Raw genomic sequence first — 18129 nt, 5'->3', positions numbered from 1 at the left:
CTGGCGTATCATTTACTCAGTGGAGATACAATAAATATTAATTACTGGTGGCTTATCCCCTAACATAATTTTCCTTGTCAGATTAATGAAGCAGATTCCTGATAAATGAATTTGTCTCTCCAGAGTTTCATTTGCCAAGGCTCAAATGCCATAAAGGATTTGCCTAGAGGCATAAAATTCTTGTCCAATTTTTCCCCCCTTTTCAAGTGCCCTTTGGAGATGCATTTCTTTCCTGAAAATAATTGGCACTAGTGAAATTAATTTTAGCTGGAAAAGAGAACAGAGTTTTTATATCCTTGTCTGCTACTCTGGATGGATATTTGAACTAAAAACAAAAAATTGTGAAAGAAAGCAGCACGCATTTCCTAGGTGGAGATAACAGGGCTTGGTTTGATGTAAACAACGTGCTACCGAGTTGGAAGTTAGAATATAGATGTCTATTGGCCTCTTTTCTTTAGGAATTCTTAAAAACAGCCTTCTCTCTCTACAAAACAAAAGAATTTCCCAATATGGAGACTAAATATCCAGACACTTAGAAGTTGTTTGAGAAAGGCTGAGCCACGCATGTGGGATATGAGCGAACAAAGATAAAGCAGGCGCAAGAAAATGGTTTAATTTCAAGAAAATGGTTTAATTTTGCTCTTGCTGATCTTTGGTTTGTGAAGTTGCATTGTCCAAGAGATTAAAAAAACAGATACACCAAGTAGTGTTTGCTGAGAACTGGCAGATCAACCAGACTTCTGAAGACCTCAGTAAAACCCCTTTTGATTTCTGCTTTTTACATGACTTAGGTTAAGTAGTTTCTGATTTGAGAATGTCTAAGAGGAGCTTAAACACTCCAGTGAAGCTTCCACGCCTTTTGCAGGACAATCCTTACCTAGATGGTATAGTTTCTGTTTATGGATCACTTTTTCTTCCCCCATTGGGCATTTTACCCAGAGCTTGTGGTCTAACCTGTGCTTGTTCAGTTCATGGTGAGTTGGCCCATGGATTAGTCAGCTCACTCTGCAAACCTCTGCTCCCTTTTCGGTAGAAGTCTCTACTAGGTGGGCATCACACCATGGGCATGTGCGGAGACATTCTTGTGTCTCCTGGGAATGAGGTAGAAGACAGAGCCACCTGGACCCAGGACACTGGATTCTAGTCATGACCTCTGCACTTCTATGATAATTATGATTTGGGCCCCAGTGTTGTGTAAAAGGAGAATCACAATAACTGTGGCCAGGGCAGAGCTGGGAGGACAGGAGATTACGGTTGTGAAAGCATTTTTGTACACTGTAGAGCTCCCCTTCCCCACCATGTAGAGTAGCCCTGCTTCTCTTATCCACCATCGGGCTGTTACTGTGGCTTTTATACTGGAGGAAAGGGAAGAGCGTGAGAAGGGGAAGTGTGGGGAAAGCAAAGGGCAGCTTTCTGCTTAGCTCTTCAGCTTCAGGGTTGGGTTCAGTTCAGATGTGGGCCTTGGGCAGGCTTGGAGAAGGGGGACAGATGCCCTCCCCTGGGTTCTGGGGATGGACTAACTAGGCAGGTGGACAAGGTTCAGGTAGAGCTGCCCTCTCTTCACTGGGAGGGTTTGGGGCCCTCTGTAATGGTTTCCCATCATTCCATTGTCCTGGGATCTTCTAGGAGAGAACTTTAGTGTCTTCCAGAGTGTTCTGGATCCACGTGATTTTCCCAGTAGTCCTTCTGCTCCCTTTCCTCAGGACTGGAGCTTCCCTCTCCATTGGTGGGGACCTCCCTGCCATCCACACTGCTGCCTCTCTCCTGAGGAAGGAGACACTCTGGACTCCCATTAGTCTTACTTGCTTAAACGTTCTGTACTGGATAGGGAAGGTTCTTTTTTTATTGAACATATTTGACATATAACATTGTGTACTTTATGGTGTACAGCATGTTAATTTCAGGCATTTCTGTATTGTAATGTGGTTGCCATTGTAAAGATATTTAGTGCCTCTATCACATTCTGTAATTATCTTTTCTTTCTAGTACTTGGAATAATTAAGTTCTAGACTATCTGAAAGTTGGATGATTATAGTACCATATTCTTGTTTATATTCGCCATACTATGTAGTAGCTCTCAAGGGCTTATTTACTACTCGTTGCCAGAAACTTCTTCATCTTTCTTTACCTCATGTTATAGAGGGACATCCACAGTGAATAGGTGTGCAGTGAATTAAAACAATGAGATACTGGTTTTTGATGGGAGTGGGGGGTTGGGGGAGGGTTGCTGATGAAGTTGGTTAGGAAAAAAAGATTATATATAGAGAAAGGACAGCTGGTACACTGCTGAGGGAGGACAGCCCCCCCCCCCAAGGGTGAGCTGGCAGTATTTATCAAAAATTTAAAATTAATGTTGAGTACTGTTAAATCCTGCCATTCGTCTTCTAAGAATTTAAGAAAATCATCATAAATTTATGCTGAAACTTAGCCACAGACAAGTTTGTTGAATTGTAATTTGTCATAGGGAAGAAACAATCTCTTCATAATGTCCAACAGTAAGGAATTGGGGAATAATTTGTGGTACGTTTGCGCGATAGATTAGTCTGCAGTCTTTTAAATAGTATTGTCAAAATTTATTGACGGGACATTTAGGTGGCTCAGTTGGTTGAGCGTCTGCCTGTGGCCCGGGTCGTTGTTATCTCCAGGTCCTGGGATCGAGTCCCCTACCAGGCTCCCTTCTGAGTGGGGAGCCTGCTTCTCCCTCACCCTCTGTCTGCTTGTGCTCTCTGTCAAATAAATAAAATCCTGAAAAAAATGTATTGACATGGTATATGGAATAAAAAGGGTTACAGACAGTATTAGGATGTGCAACTGTTCTCATAAAAAGTAAAATTCACGTATGCATGCATAAAAATGATGTAAGTATTTGTGCCACGATTTGAACATATGTTTTCTGTGGTTTGGGATGTTTTATGGTATTGGTTTTTTTGATTATTTTTTTTCTGTGGTAAGCATCATTTCCATACAAGGAAAAAAAGGGAGGAAAGATGTTTTCAGAGAAAACAAAGTGGACAGAGTTGGGAGTCAGTCGCCTGCTATGGGCGGGGCTAGTCAGGAGCCCTGTTGTTGAGTGTTGTGCCATGGAAGCCAACCTTGTCTCCAGGGAGAGTGAGGGCGCCTTCCTCTGGGCTCGGCACCTGGTTCTTCTCTGTGGCTTTGTGTATGGGAGGCGGAGGGTACAGATAAATGAGTAGTCATTAAGACAGATTATTTTCTGATGCCTCCCCTTCTACCCCAGATCCTTCTGTGGCCTGTAGCATGTGCTCTTTGGGAAGAAGATGTGAGAGGATTCCTCTTGTATCACGTGTGCCCCTCATAACCAACATGTTAACATTCGGCACTGACACCGGAGTTAAAAAAAAGAAAAGAATAGCTTTTAACCTTTGCATAGGCATCTTTTGTTACATAATACTGAAAATCCTTTCTCCACCTCAGTTTTTCCTGTAGCAGGAATTACATGTGAACAAGTGTTGGAAGGTTTGCATCAAAGGAACTTTGGCTCTAAAGCCAGGGTCTACTTTGCTGGGAGTTAAAAGTCTTATACAAAGCAGCCATTAAAATGTCTGTCGTTACTAATGTGGAAAGGTATCTGTGGTGTGTATATTAGTTTTCCAGGGCTCCACTAGTAAAGTACCACAAACCCAGTGGCTTAAACAACAGAAATTTATTGTCTCATGGTTCTGGAAACTAGAAGTTCAAAATCAAGGCACTTGGCAGGATTGGTTTCTGCTGAGGTCTGGGAGGGAAGGGTCTGCACCGGTCTGTCTCCTTGGTTTAGAGAGGGCTGATCTGCCCTCTATGTATGTCTGGGTCCAAATTTCCCCTTTTTATGAAGATACCAGTCATACTAGATTACAGTTCCCTCTGATGACCTCATTTTAACTTGAATTTCCTCTGTAAAGAGCCAGTCTCCAAATAAGGTCATATTTGACGTACTGGGGGTTAAGATATCAACGTAGGGATTTGGAGTGGGGAGAGACACAGTTCAACCCATAGCAATGTATTTTCCCCTTATTTAAAAAAAATAACAATAGAAGAAATCTCAAACATAAAACATCAGAGAAGGGGCGCCTAGGTGACAGTGGGGTAAAGCCTCTACCTTCAGCTTGGGGCATGATCGAAGGGTCCTGGGAACGAGCCCCACATCGGGCTCTCTGCTCAGCAGGGAGCCTGCTTCCTCTTCTCTCTTTTCCTGCCTCTCTGCCTACTTGTGATCTCTGTCTGTCAAAACAACAACAACAACAACAAAAAAAAAAACTTAAAAAAAAATCAGAGAAGGTAATATTGAATCTCCTTGTCATCATCAATAGTTTCAGCACCCCCAAAGCCAATACTATTTCATCGTTACTCCTCCCCACTCCCTGCCCTCCCCCCAAACTGGATTACTTTGAAGTCAGTCCCAGGCATTACAGGTTGATACATTCCAAGTGACAAAAATTTACACAATTATTTGTAAGGGATGATCCTTCTAAGATAAAATAACTTGTGGGTGCACACATGAGTTGGAAGAGTCAGAATAATACCAGAATGTTAATAGTGCTTATTTATTTCTAGGAAGTGGGATTGCGGGTAATTTTTACTTCCTTCTCTGTAACTGTTTTCACCGACTGATTTCGTTGGGATGGTGGTTGATGGAGTGAGCCAGCCTTTTGCAATCAGAAAGCAAAGCAAAGCAAAACAACAACAAAAAAGCCCAAGTTGTTTCAAGGTGGTGAGAAACGGTGGGGCAAGGAAGAAACCGTGGAAGAAACTTTGTCTTAGTTGTTCTCTGAGGCAGGAGGTAGTTATTTTACTTCCAGAATCTGAGAAAGGATGAGGAGGAAGTACACAGGATCGTGTCTTCAGGTGGAGAGGGCCCTGGAGTGTGGGGACTGCTGTGACAGGTGACCTCAGCCGGACACCTGGCCTCTCTGGAGATTTCCCACTGGGTAAATGAAAGCGGGGTACCAACGGGACCCTAGATTTATTTGGCTGTGGTTGCTGTTATCTCCTATTTCTTGAACATGGTTTGGTTTTAGGAGCTGGTCAGGATAAAATTTGTACTTCGTGTGTGTGTACTATGGAGTTATTATTGGGGCTGGTGAGGAAATAATTGTAGAAAAGCCAAAGGTGATGCTAGGACAGAAAGGAATCTGTTTTTAAGAAATAGAGCAGACTTGGGGTGCCTGGGCGCCTCAGTCAGTTAAGTGTCTGACTCTTGATTTCAGCCCAGGTCATGATCTCCGTGTTGTGGGATTGAGCCCCATGTCAGGCTCTGCACTGAGCATAGAGCCTGCTTAGGATTCTTTCTCTCTCTCCCTCTGCCTGTCCCTTCTTTAAAAAGAAAAGAAAAAAAAAAAGTAGACCTCCCTCCCACACATCTTCAGAAAGTGGTTTGTTTGTTTATTTGAGTGTGTGTGTGCACATTTCAGAATTTTGCCTTTGCCTTCTGCGCTTGTCAGCATGGGCTCATTTATGAACAGCACCGAAACTTCTGGATAGCAGCCACATGTTTACTGAGGCTATGGAGGGACCAGAACAGACTTTGGGTCACCTTCATCTCTGGATTGGTCTTTCAACCACTCTTGTCTTTGGTTCCTATCCCCCTCATCTCATATGATAAAGGTCAGGTGTCAAAGTGTTGAATTTAAAAATGCTGTTAGCCTGTCCTGTCTCCCAGGAATGGGATGGATGGAGAAATCTGGAACCACGGCTTACGTTATTTCGTGATGGTCAGCCTCTGTGATGACACCTGGAAGTGGGTGTGTATCTAGAAAGTAGGCAGAAATCTAGAAATGATGAATGCTTCTCCCCTGTCAATTTTCTAAAAGGAAGAGTTGCTTGTGTTACCAAGAAGTGCATGTTAACCTTCCATTTGGCCAGTTATATCTGCTTATGAAGCAGTCTTCAACTTGCACTTACATATCTTTGAAAAGAAGGCAGACTTTTATGTCCGCAGGCATAACAATGACTTCAGGCCAGATTCTCCCCTCCACCACCCAGAGCTGAGGGCAAGGGGGCTTCCTGCCAAGACAAGCACTTGTGGAGAAAGCCAAAGACATTCTCTCTCCCCTGGAGGCACCAGGGGTAGGGAACCTTCTTCTGTGCTCTCAGCCCTGGAGGGGACCAGTCGAGGCCCTTGAGACAGGAGATAAACCAAGCAGGTCAAGATAGCACCATGAAGGCTCTGAGGTTAGATGGTTATTGAAACCACAGGCCATAAAATTAGGCTAGGGGCCTGTGTGCTGTACATAGTAAACTCGGTAGCCTGCTAAGAAAATAATCCCAGTCAGACCTAAAATCTCCCACTGTGACAGCCAGATTGACCGGGATACCATAGAAAATCTTGTCATAGCAAGAACCAGTCAAGTCACAACTTGAATGAGAAAAAGAATTATCTGATGCCAAAATTGAGAGGAGTCAGATGTTAGTTTTAGGGGAACAACTGGTCACCCTCATCTGTGTACCCATGGTCTGACTGCTTTTAGGCTCTAGTGACAGAGTTGAGTGGTTGTCACAGAGACCCAATGGCTCCAAACCCCTTAAATATTGACCATCTGGCCTTTTATAGAAGTTTGCTGACCCCTGCAATAAGGCCATCAAAGACAAAATGGTCAATTTTTTGGAGATATTCTCTCCCCCTCCCCTTTTTGTTTCCTTTGGTTTAGAGCATTAATTTCCTTATATCAGTCTCTCCATTCTCATCCTGTGTTTTTAAACTTTCTTCTTTGTAATCTCATCATGTAGCCAGCAGCCTCCCCCGCCCTTTGGAGATGGACCCCATTTCCTCCCACTCATCTTGTCTCTTATTACTGCTGCCCGCTCTCTTAACCCTACTGGAAAATGTAGATTTGGTAAGGTCTGTCCACTAGCTAGGGTTTTCTTTCTTGCTCACATAATAAGACTTGAGAGCATTGGGGGAAGCCCATAGGACTGTGTTTGGACGTATAGAGAAAGGTTATTATTCCAGGTGGGTTCTGTGCCGGGAGAGAATAGGAGACATAGCTTGGGGAGTACAGCAGGAAGAAGGAATCGTTCAGGTGTGAGGCCAAGACCTACTGTGCCCCAACACTAGGGAATTTGGAGGAAGTCTTTGGAGATTGGAATGCCAGCTCTGCAAGTATCAGCAATGTAGTCTGTTGATCCGGCAAAATGGCTTTATTATTTACCACTGGGAGGGAGGACAGCACATCCACAGGGGATTGTCCATGTCTCCGAGTAGGGAAAGCAAGGTCCGAATTTGAGAATTTGAAGTTTGGTTTGTAATACCAGAGCTTGATTGATTAGGATTAGGTACACATTAAGATCCAACAGTTCAGGATTGGTCTAAACAGCTAGGCAAGGATTTTGAGGCAAGGCATTCAAAGGACTTTAAGATACAAACTGTTGATGGTTTCCATTACAGAGTTGATGGAAATTTTAGGAAGTTTCTCTAATGAGCTGTCATACCATTTTGGGGGTGGCAGTTTCTTGGAATATTAAAGTAATGCTAATGAGGGGGGTGGAATAGTAAATATGTGTTAAGGGAGGCAGTAAGCTCTGTGTGTGTGTGCATGTGTGTGTGTGTGTGTGTGTGTTGCTTCTAAAGGTCCCTGAAGCATGGCTTTCAAGCCTAGCTGAGGACTTTGGCTAAATCAACTGCCTAAAGTCAGCCAAGGACTGACCCCTGACCCAGAGGGAGACTTAAAAATGGCTTCTGAAATCCACCAGGTAGAGAATAAATGCTAAACCAAGGCCACCTTGACACTGGCATCACATTGCTTGGTCTTCCTCCAAGCCTCACAGATTGAGTTACCGAAGGTGATGGAAATCTGTGAACCCAGGAGGGTCTGCCAACTGAGCAAGCAGCCCTGGTAACTTGAGGATAAGGAGTCTTTATCTCGAGGTGCCTGATGCTGATCCTTTGATTACCAGTGGATGAACTGGTGTTCATGGATATTTGACCATGGGACTCGACCTTTCAGGCATCTCTCAAAACCTGCTCCAAGGTTGCAGTTCTGAGAAGTCTGAAACAGTCAGACTCTGGAAGCCCCTGGGCCCCTGCTTTCCCCTTCAGCCGGATCTGAGCTCTTTGAGCTGGATCACGTTAGGTTTTCGCCTCTTTATCGTGGTTTCAGCTGTTGACCAAGAAAGAATTCATTCAAGGGACGCCTGGGTGGCTCAGTTGGTTAAGCCGCTGCCTTCGGCTCAGGTCATGATCCCAGCGTCCTGGGATCGAGTCCCACATCGGGCTCCTTGCTCCGCAGGGAGCCTGCTTCTCCCTCTGACTCTGCCTTCCACTCTGTCTGCCTGTGCTCGCTCTCACTCTCTCTCTCTTACAAATAAATAAATAAAATCTTTAAAAAGGAAAAAAAAAAAGAAAGAATTCATTCAAAAGGTAAGCCAGCGGGTATTTATTTGGGCAATGAGAATTGCAATTCGGGAGACACAGTTCATGTAGAAACCCGACTCTTGTTTCAAAGGGAACAAAGGGGGTGGAGTTACAAAGGCAGAAAAATGAGTACTGTTCTCATTCAGGTCCTCTATGCAAAACAGGGATTGAAGCTAGGTTAACCAGAATTGGTTGGGTTAGCATGCAGATGGAGGGTTGAAATTTGTCAGATCCCACTGACTCTTTTTGAAGTGGAGATAGCCAGTGATTCAGGGCTCATCATGAGGAGGGCGTTAAGTCCAGGCTGAGGGTTTGCAACTGGCAAAAAGTTCACGGTTCTTAGGATGCGCATCAATTCCTCCTCCCTGATAGCCTCCTAAGCCCATTTTTTTTTTTTTTAAGATTTTATTTATTTATTTGACAGACAGAGATTACAAGTGGGCAAAGAGGCAGGTAGAGAGAGAGAGAGAGAGGGGAGGGGGAAGCAGGCTCCCTGATGAGCAGAGAGCCCGATGCGGGGCTCAACCCCAGGACCCTGGAATCATGACCTGAGCTGAAGGCAGAGGCTTTAACCCACTGAGCCACCCAGGCGCCCCTCCTGAGCCCATTTTAAAGAGACTTTCTTAGCTAGCCTTGCTTACTCCTTTTTGAAATCTCCTTTTACACAGCTTTATTGAAATAAAGCAATAAAATCTGCAGCCACTGATTTTATTAGCATTCTCTCCTTTTGATTTTGTAGTACGTACACCATTCATTATTTGTACTATGAAAAAATGGACCATAGGATTTTTTTTCCTCCGTGACATTTGCTTATCTCTGAAGTTCGACGTGACCTACATATGGTTGATTTTATAACCTCAGAGTTGACATTTTCAGGGGTGGATATCTGAAATTTCATTTGGGGTCCCATTTTGTACCTGTGCTATATAAGATGATGATATCCCTGATTCTGGAATGCCAGGAAGAGATGAAATGTGGGCACTTTGTTCTTAAAAACCATAAACAATTGATGTGGATGTGCTTCAGAAAAAAGTGTTAAGGGCTTGGATGTGGAACTTACATAATTAAAGTAAGTGGTTTCAACTTTTTCAAAAACTGGTTGCAGTAGGCAAACCTACTCATCGATGCCTGTGCTTTGCTCTTCTGTTGATAAGTCCATGGGAACCTTGAAGCCAGGCACCTACCTGGGTAGCTGAGTGGGTTAAGCATCCAACTCTTGATCTCAGCTCAGGTCTTGATCCCTGGGTCATGAGTTCAAGCCTCACCTTGGGCTCCATGTTGGGCTCCATGTGTGGAGCCCACTTTAAAAAAAAAAAGAACCTTAAAAGGGAGAGGGAATGCTTTAAGCATTTGCCATCAGTATTGTTGCATATAGCTTTTCAGTGCCATATCCATCTTCTCATAGGTGCTTTTAATTAAATTAGTTGTGGAAGAAGCTAAAACATGTTCTTCCAAAGTCTGACGAAGACTCTTCCTCAGTGCCTCTCAGTCTCAGAAATGTTAGAGCAGTAGTGACTATGATACACAGCTCCAAGGCTAGGAATCCTGTCTCTTTGCAGGTTCCTTCAATTTCTTGTGGAGCCTGATGGAATTAACACGAAGTGAAGATGACATCAGCGGTCTCATTAAAGGATTGGGTTGGTTTCATGTCACATGGAAAAGGGGGAGAAAACGAATCTTTAAGGAATGTCTGCTGTGTGTCAAGCACTGTGCTAGACTCAGTTTGCCCAGAAAGATGTTGGAATCCATTGGGTTCTTGGTTATTGATAAAACTCTAGCACAGAGTTTCTCAATGGCTTTTTGAGCAAGGCAGAACATGTTTTAGGAGGACTGTACTCTGGCCTGTAAGGTATTAAGCATCCCCGTACCCCCTGCCACTGCTCAGTGTGAAATCATTGTAACTGTCAAGTCTCCCCCATTGCTGGTTCAGATGACCCCCCCACACACACACAAGCAAGAGGCTCGGGCACTAGCAAGAGGCTCTCAATTACATTGAATACTTTCTAGAGAGGAGATATGTGGATTCCATGTCTGGGCATGTGTCTCTGCTGTAATGATGTAGAAAATTCTGTAAGTCAATTCTTACACATGCAATATGTAATATTTTCTGTAATTTTATGCAATTTATATGTAATAATTTATGCTTACAACATGACAAGTATATAACAAGTAATTTATATGTAATATTTTATGCTTGCGAAATAACAAGTATTCTATACTATATAATTGGAATATAATTCTTTCTATTGATTAAAAAGAAGTATATCCCATATGCTTAATGGCTTGATTTTACTCATCTTTTAAGCATTGCGTATCATCCGTAATAGTCAAGAACAATGTATTACATGTTTTCTTCATTACATTTTCTTCTTCCCTTTCAACACCTCATGTTTCTAAGACAAGATTTTATGGTGGGAATTTACAGAAATGTTGACTATGACAAATAGCTCAAAATCCACTTCTCTCTGTTAGTTCTATATATAGAACTGTCAAAGAACACATAAACATTTTGTCTGGTGTCAAGTTAAATTTAACCAGTTGGAGTAATTCTTGGTAAACCTAGACTCATAATGGAGGTATTATCCTTTACTAAATCTTCAGCCCTATTATGTTAATTGAGTATAATGATGTCTGTAGACTTGGTGTCAAAAATCAGTTCCTTTGTACCTCAGAGAAGAGTGAGACTGGGGATTCATTTATTCACGTCACAGATATTTTGCTGTACTTGGGATAGATCAGTGAACAGCACAGATAATGATGACTAGTGCAAATGAACACAGTAAGCAAATGACCAGTTAGGTTGGAAGGTGGTAAGTGCTATGGAGAAAAATTAGTAAGGAGGATGGGGGGGTGCCAAGGGTTGGACTGGAGATACAGTGTTTTTTTTTAAGGATTTATTTTTATGTAATCTCTACACCCAAGGTGGGGCTCAAACTCCCCCCTTCCCAACCCGAGATCCAAGGGTCCAACTGAGGCAGCCAGGTGCCCTTGGAAATACATTTCTAAATGATGTGGCTTAGGAAACTTTGCGGAGAAGATGGCTTTTAAGCAAAGATCTGAAGGCAGAAGTGAATACTTAACTTAGCCCCTCTTGTGTCCCCCCCCTTTTTAAAAAAAGATTTATTTATTTATTTGACAGACAGAGATCACAAGTAGGCAGAGAGGCAGTCAGAGAGAGAGAGAGAGGAGGAGGAGGAGGAAACAGGCTTCCTGCTGAGCAGAGAGCCTGATGCGGGGCTTGATCCCAGGACCCTGGGATCATGACCTGGGCCAAAGGCAGAGCCCTTAACCCACTGAGCCACCCAGGCACCCCTATTTTTTTTTTTTAAGAACCAGAGCACCAGGCATAACCTTTGTAATCTGCAAAAAATAATTTGCATGGCCAGAGGATTGGTGTGCACAATGAGGTGACGAGTCCAAGCCAGGTTGGTGCAGTTGGCTTACCTGTGATTCAAAAACTGTATCTTTTTGAAGTAATGGCACCTATTTCGATATAAAGGATTACAATGGATGAGCTTTTTTTTTTTTTTTTTTAAATAAAAGCCAATGACACAGAATGATAGAAAACAGCAGGTGTCTGTTTTCAAAGAGGAAATAGAAAAATAAGGCTGAGCATGGAATGAGATTTGTGGTCCAGTTCCAGGGGTTCCTTACGGAATTATTGCTTCTCCCCACCTGGTGACATCATGAGGGTAACCAGGATCTTCTGGGGTAGATGGCAACAAAGGCAGAGTTAGGGGCTCACATTGAAGATGGCTTTTGGGTGGGGAGCTGAAAGAACAGCGGACTAGAGTCTAGAAACCAGATTTTGGCTGCCACCTCTGATGCAGAGCAGCCCTGGGACCTCGGCGAGTCACTTTGCCCCCTTCCCTTTCCTGGAGCGACTGTTTATTTGCTGGGCATGCACTTTATGTGCTTCGTCTTTTTTGGAAAGTTGTTGAACACAAGGGAGATGAAACTCACAAGCTAACCTATCAACTTCTTTTCTAGGTCTTGACTTCCTTTCTGCTTGATTTGTCCGTTCAAAGATGCAAGTAGACTGTGGCTTATCTGAGCTTGTGGATTGAGTACAGGCCACAAAATATGGTTCTTTGGGGCCATCAAAGTTTCAGCTGCAGGATAGGGCTGGCAGAAGCCCTAGGGTTTCTGGGTTTTCGCTTCCTCCTGGCATCTTACACGGTGTGAAAGTCACATCCGATTTAGCATTTTTGGGGTGGAATGATCTGTGGCTGGCTTCACTGTGATCTCACTCATGCAAATGCCAGCCCAAAATTTCGCTTCTGTTTCTTGAGCTTCAAAAAGACTGCCGAGCAGATAGGCGTTGGGGCTGGAGAAAAAGTAGGGAGTTGGTCTTGCTTTGAGGCCAAGCCACAGTTCATCCACTGTCTCCGATAATCTGTTGGAGTGAAAGAACCTTAATGACGTCCCACAAAGACTTCGACCTTTATTTTTTATTTTTTTAAAGACTTTATTTATTTGACAAGAGACAGTGAGAGAGGGAATACAAGCAGGGGGAGTGGGAGAGGGAGAAGCAGTCTTCCTTCCTGCCAAGCAGGGAGCCCGATACGGGGGACTCAATCCCAGGTCCCTGAGATCATGACCTGAGTCAAAGGCAGACGCTTAGTGATTGAGCCACTCAGGTGCCCCAAGACTTCTACCTTTACCATATTTATCACTGACTTGCCCTCTGAAGATCAGTAACATACATGAGGATGGCCCTAATGAGCTCCTTTAGCTCTAGAGCTCTTGGGATCAGAGCTGCAGCTGTATGCCGTCGAAGAGATTTACTGAGATTTCACCCAGGCCTGTGTGGTCAAAATGCTAACGTGTACTGAGCACCCTCTGAGTAGATTGTCACGCCACCCGCAGTCTGGGGGTGATGCTTCATCTCCCCTCTTACCTCTCTCGTCCAGCCCCCTGGGTGTCAAGAGCTGCTCCCCAGCCTTCTGAAAGGAGGACTGTCCTCTCTCACCTCTTTGCCGTCTTCCCATTTTGTAGATGATGAACCAGGTGGAAGGACAGCAAAAGAACCTCGTGCACGCCATCGAGTCTCTGCCAGGCTCTGGCCCCCTCACTGCCTTGGACCAGGATCTGCTGCTCCTGAAAGCTACCTCTGCCGCCACCCTCAGCTGCCTTGGGGAGTGCCTCCACTTGCTCCAGCAGAGTGTGCAGCAGGTGGGCCAGCCCAGCCACAAGCCGGGGGCCTCAGGTAAGACCTCCACGTGGGCGAGTGTGCCGATGATGTGACCTCCGGGCGATGCGTGTCTGTGTGTGTCTCCCCCGTGGCCTTCCTCCTTCAAATCCACTATATCTACCTTCTACATGTCTGACCATTTATTCCATCTGTTTCTTCATTTGTCCCTCTCCTTTTTGACCCAGTTTGGGCTCTCTTTTGCTTTGGCCAATTAGAACTACAACATCCCACGAAAGATTTAACTAATGTGTTTACAGGAATACTTTGGAACTGCTTTCAGGCTGGCTGGCATCCTGTTCTGTATCTCATTCCATTTGTGACTTGGCACTCCGTGCTGTGTTTCTGAGATATGTTGCTATACCATCCATTTTGCTAACTGCACCTCGATGGGTGTCCACCATCATGCACCCCACACGCTGAGGAAGGACAACCATATTGTTTCCTGTGCCTGGCCCTGCCCACAGTTGCTCAGGGAGCAGGCTCCCATATGCCTCCTCCTGGACCTGTGTGAGCCTTCCTCTCCGATACCTACCAGAAGCATTTCTAGCTCTTTGTCAAGAAGCTAGAGATAATAATACTCTTCCTCAAGAGGCCTAAATCCTTTTGGAGGAAGACTTAATCAATAAGTAGATACAAAGATACTAGGGAAGATTAAATTCAGGGATGAAGATGAATGTCATAGCTCAAGGTTGGTCACGTTGAATGTCATTACAAAGTATTGGAATGAAGAGACCAACAGAAGCCTCTTTGAGCTTTGTTGCCCGGTGTACATGTAATCAGGAAATGAGACAACTTAGATGATGAAAGAAAAACTGGCTTATGAGTGACAGTCTGTATTTCATGCTTTTCTCAAGTCCTCTTTGCCCTTTTGTTGTGTTGAGGTTAAGAGAGATGTTGGTTTTCCAGAGAAGTGTCTTCTTGTCCTACCCACCCTCATTTACTGAGCTCCAGTCCTGCCAGAGTATGGCCTTTGCTGCCCCTTTTCTGAAATCTTTACAGACTAGATAATATTATGCCCATCATTTGGATGAGATGCGAGGGGGCTTGATTTCATGACCCCAAGATCATGACCTGAGCCGAAATCAACAGTCAGAAGCTCAACCAACTGAGTCACCTAGATGCCCTTAAGTATATTATGGTATTATTATTATTATTATTTTTTTAAAGATTTTATTTATTTATCTGACAGAAATCACAAGTAGGCAGAGACAGAGAGAGGAGGAAGCAGGCTCCCTGCCGAGCAGAGAGCCTGATGTGGGGCTTGATCCCATGACCCTGAGACATTGACCTGAGCCGAAGGTAGAGGCTTTAACCCACTGAGCCACCCAGGTGCCCCAAGTGTATCGTGATATTATTAACTGTATTCCCTGTGCTATAATTTTCATCCCTATGATTTATTTATTTTATAACTGAAAATTGATACCTCTTAATCCCCTTCACCTACATCACCCACTCCCCAACCCCATCCCCTACTTTAGCCATTTTTATCAAGGAACTTGACTGAGGGATGGAGAATGGGGGAGCATGAAGCATCATGAAGGTTCTTCTGTTTTGTCTTCTTTTAACTTTTAACCCTCTTAAAAATTACATATAATAGCCCCTTAAGTTTTAAAACATTGTGCTGGTTCTTTTCAATCTATGGCACACATTGGGGGAAGCATTCAATTACTTCCTGCATCCAAAACATCATACTTGGCTGCCATTAAAATGAAATTCCAGAATCTCCAGCTAGTGGAAGAGGAAAATGTGGCAACCGGGGGAGTGTCACCACAAGATACCTTTCCTTAGAATCTCGGGGTTCTTGAACTCAGTAATAGTTACAATAACCTGACTCCCATGGATAAAAATCTAATGTTTATATCTAAAGAGTGCCAGCCTGGGTTGATGGGAATCAAAATCTCATTAAAGTGCCACTGTTTCAGGTTTTCCTTTAAATGTTCGATGGGCAGGAAGACACAAGATTGCCTGCAGCGCACTGAATATCCACATGCACTGTTTTTGATTCTGTCCTCTTTGCTTTCTGACCCTCACACTCTTGTATTTCTTCTGCCCCTTTTCTGAATCAAAAATTAATTTGTGTAGCATTTCATCTTCTGTAGCATTTCACCGTATCTTGCAGGGAACGTGTTGGCTTTGGAGCCTTTATCTGTAAACGTTGCTCCTTAACGCTCATTTCATCTCAAGCTCTCGAGCGACTGAACTGAAATCCAAAAATGCTACAGTATTCCTCTGCCTACTATTTATGCATTTGGGGCTCCTAGACCCGTCTCTGATCTTATCTCTAAGATATAGTGGCCTGAAATGTTTCCTTTAATTTCTGTTTATGGAGACGTTTGTATTTTAGATTAATCAAATAACTTGCTCTCTTGGCCGGGGCTCCTCTAGTTCTGGTCTTGGAGACTAGTAAATCTACTTGAATAGCTTGGTGGAGGCAAATGATTGATGGGGATGGGTAGGTAGGCATCCGTTCTCCCTAGTCTAGAGGTGTGTCCCTCTGACTCTACTTGGAAAGGTGGGCAGGACTTCACTCACATTTGGAAAAAGCCGAGCTGCTTGGGGGTATGGGCTTTGGATGGGTTGCCAGTGTGGGCGAGAAACTGGACCTTTGGACTGGTTTGGGATGTAGAGTCCCCTGTTGGCATTGCTTCTGGTTAATTCCTTGCTTGCAGGTCTTGATCAAGGGAACATGGTTCAGGAGTCAGAGCAGACACCTGTAACCAGACAATACATTCTAGAGCCAGGTAAGAGCTGGATGCTGACAGCATGGTCGGTGCAAGGCATGCTGGGAAAAACATGCTGGAGTCAGAGCTGCCAGAGCAAGTGACAGCAGAGCCTTGGGAAATTGCAGCAGGTGACCCACGTGCCCTTGGACATAAATCAGGACAAGTGATCAAGAGAGGTGTCACTGAGGAGAGGAGAACCAGAGCAGAGTTCAACATCCTTTTCTTAACTTGTCCTTCCAATAACTTTTTCATTCTCTTACAAGTTTTGTGGGGCTTGTCAGTTAGAAGCCAGTTGCTTTGACCTTTCCATTTGGCAGTTTGGCAAAAAGGGTAAATAGGTGAGCCTCTCATAAGGCCTTTGTGGCCTATCTGGCTGGGGGGCCTTCTTCCTTCTGCTTTCTTCTCTTTTTTCCAGAGACGTCTTTAGACTGCCGGTGTTCCTCTCTTTCCACTTTGTTATCTCCGACTTTTACACCTTCTTTCCAGACACCTTCTGCTTCTGGTGAGAATGTACCCCACAGAAGTCCCCTTCCCTCATTTTGTGGTTAAAAGCCAAGATGGAAACGTGATGATTCTGCCAGTAAATAACCTATTGGAGAAAAAAGAAAAACTAGCGTTGTAGACAGTTCCAGATGGGTGGATTTTGTCATTGTTGTTGTTAGAACTATCCCGACGGAGATTTTGAGTGGCACATTCTCCCTGAAGAAAGCGGTTAGATATTAACATCATAGCTTTCTATTGTCAATATGTCCTCTGCTGTCTTCAGGTTTGTAAATATCCATTTTACTCTGTTTTGGAAAATGTAGGTTTACTGAGCATAGGAAGCATGAAGTCACTGTGTCGTAGGATGAGGGACAGGTGCTGTCACCTGTCACTGGCCTCTGGGCAGAGGCATCTTAGCCCCAACCTGGGGACTGCAGCTCTCAACACTCCAAGCAAGGCTCATGGCCAAGGACATATGAAAATAGCTCCACAGTCCAGCCTTAATGCCCACAGTTAAGTCTCCTGTTGCTTTCTTTCTGCTTCTAGTTGGTTCGGGGGAACTAAATCACTTGTAGTTGCTTTCCTTCCTCCCTGTGTTGTCCTGTTGACGCCGGTGTGTCATGTGAGGACTTACAGGTGTGTGTAAAATGCCTCTCGTAAGGACTGGATTTGCAGTTTGGGGGACCAGCCTCCGCCTTCCTGTTCTCTCCTGTTCTGTCATCTTCCATAGTCTCCCTGCTCATGAGCGTTAGAGTGTTTCCAGAGGGAAAGACAGAGGGTGGATCTCTGGCTACTTGAGTTGACAGTTCATAGCTGTTCCCAGTTGTCCTTGCCTTTGGACGTCCCGGTCTGTCTTTGACCATCTTCCTACTAGAGTCACTTTCTGCAGGTGGAGCACGTTTCCTTAACTGTCAGACGCCACCAGCAATAAAACACACCATTGTCCTCTGTGCCGATGAGAAAGGACAGCTGCCACTGAAATCAGACTGTAGGATAAACTTGTTTAGGAGTGTTTGTGAAATGGGTGTGTCTTAGAATTAGGGATGTATGGTCTAGACTTGCGTTCATTTTAGGACGCCATCTTGAGCGCCTGCCTTTCAATGGGGTAATGCAGTCCATTTCTTTATTTCTTTAAACTGCGATTTGTTTCCTTGGCAGGGTCCTTGATGCCTTTTGTTTTTCTGCTTCCATGTGGCGTTTCTTGTTTTCTCTTTATTTTGCTGCATAGGTTGTACTTCCTTGGCTCATCATCTTTAGTGTTTTGGGAACAATAGGCATATAAATTCTAGTAGCAGTTGTGGTTTTTAAAAAAAATATTTTTTAAGTTTCAGGTTTAATTAATTAATTTATTTGGGAGCAAGAGACAGACACACAGATAG

At 44.1% G+C, this 18129-nt stretch overlaps 1 protein-coding gene across 5 annotated transcripts in view; it reads left to right on the top strand.

Moving 5' to 3' along the window:
* OSBPL10 (oxysterol binding protein like 10) overlaps positions 1-18129 on the top strand; it is a 313824-nt gene that overhangs the window by 223239 nt on the left and 72456 nt on the right. For all 5 annotated transcript variants that reach the window (XM_082724181.1, XM_082724182.1, XM_082724184.1 and 2 more), the window contains one exon: positions 13349-13559. In XM_082724181.1, coding sequence (XP_082580307.1) covers positions 13349-13559 — 211 coding nt within the window. The remainder of the gene's footprint in view (positions 1-13348; positions 13560-18129) is intronic.

The sequence above is a fragment of the Mustela nivalis genome (genome assembly GCF_964662115.1).
Source record: "Mustela nivalis genome assembly, chromosome: 1".
NCBI classification, from domain to species: domain Eukaryota; kingdom Metazoa; phylum Chordata; class Mammalia; order Carnivora; family Mustelidae; genus Mustela; species Mustela nivalis.
Note: the sequence above shows the minus strand (reverse complement) of the source record. Positions and strands in the feature narration are given on the sequence as shown.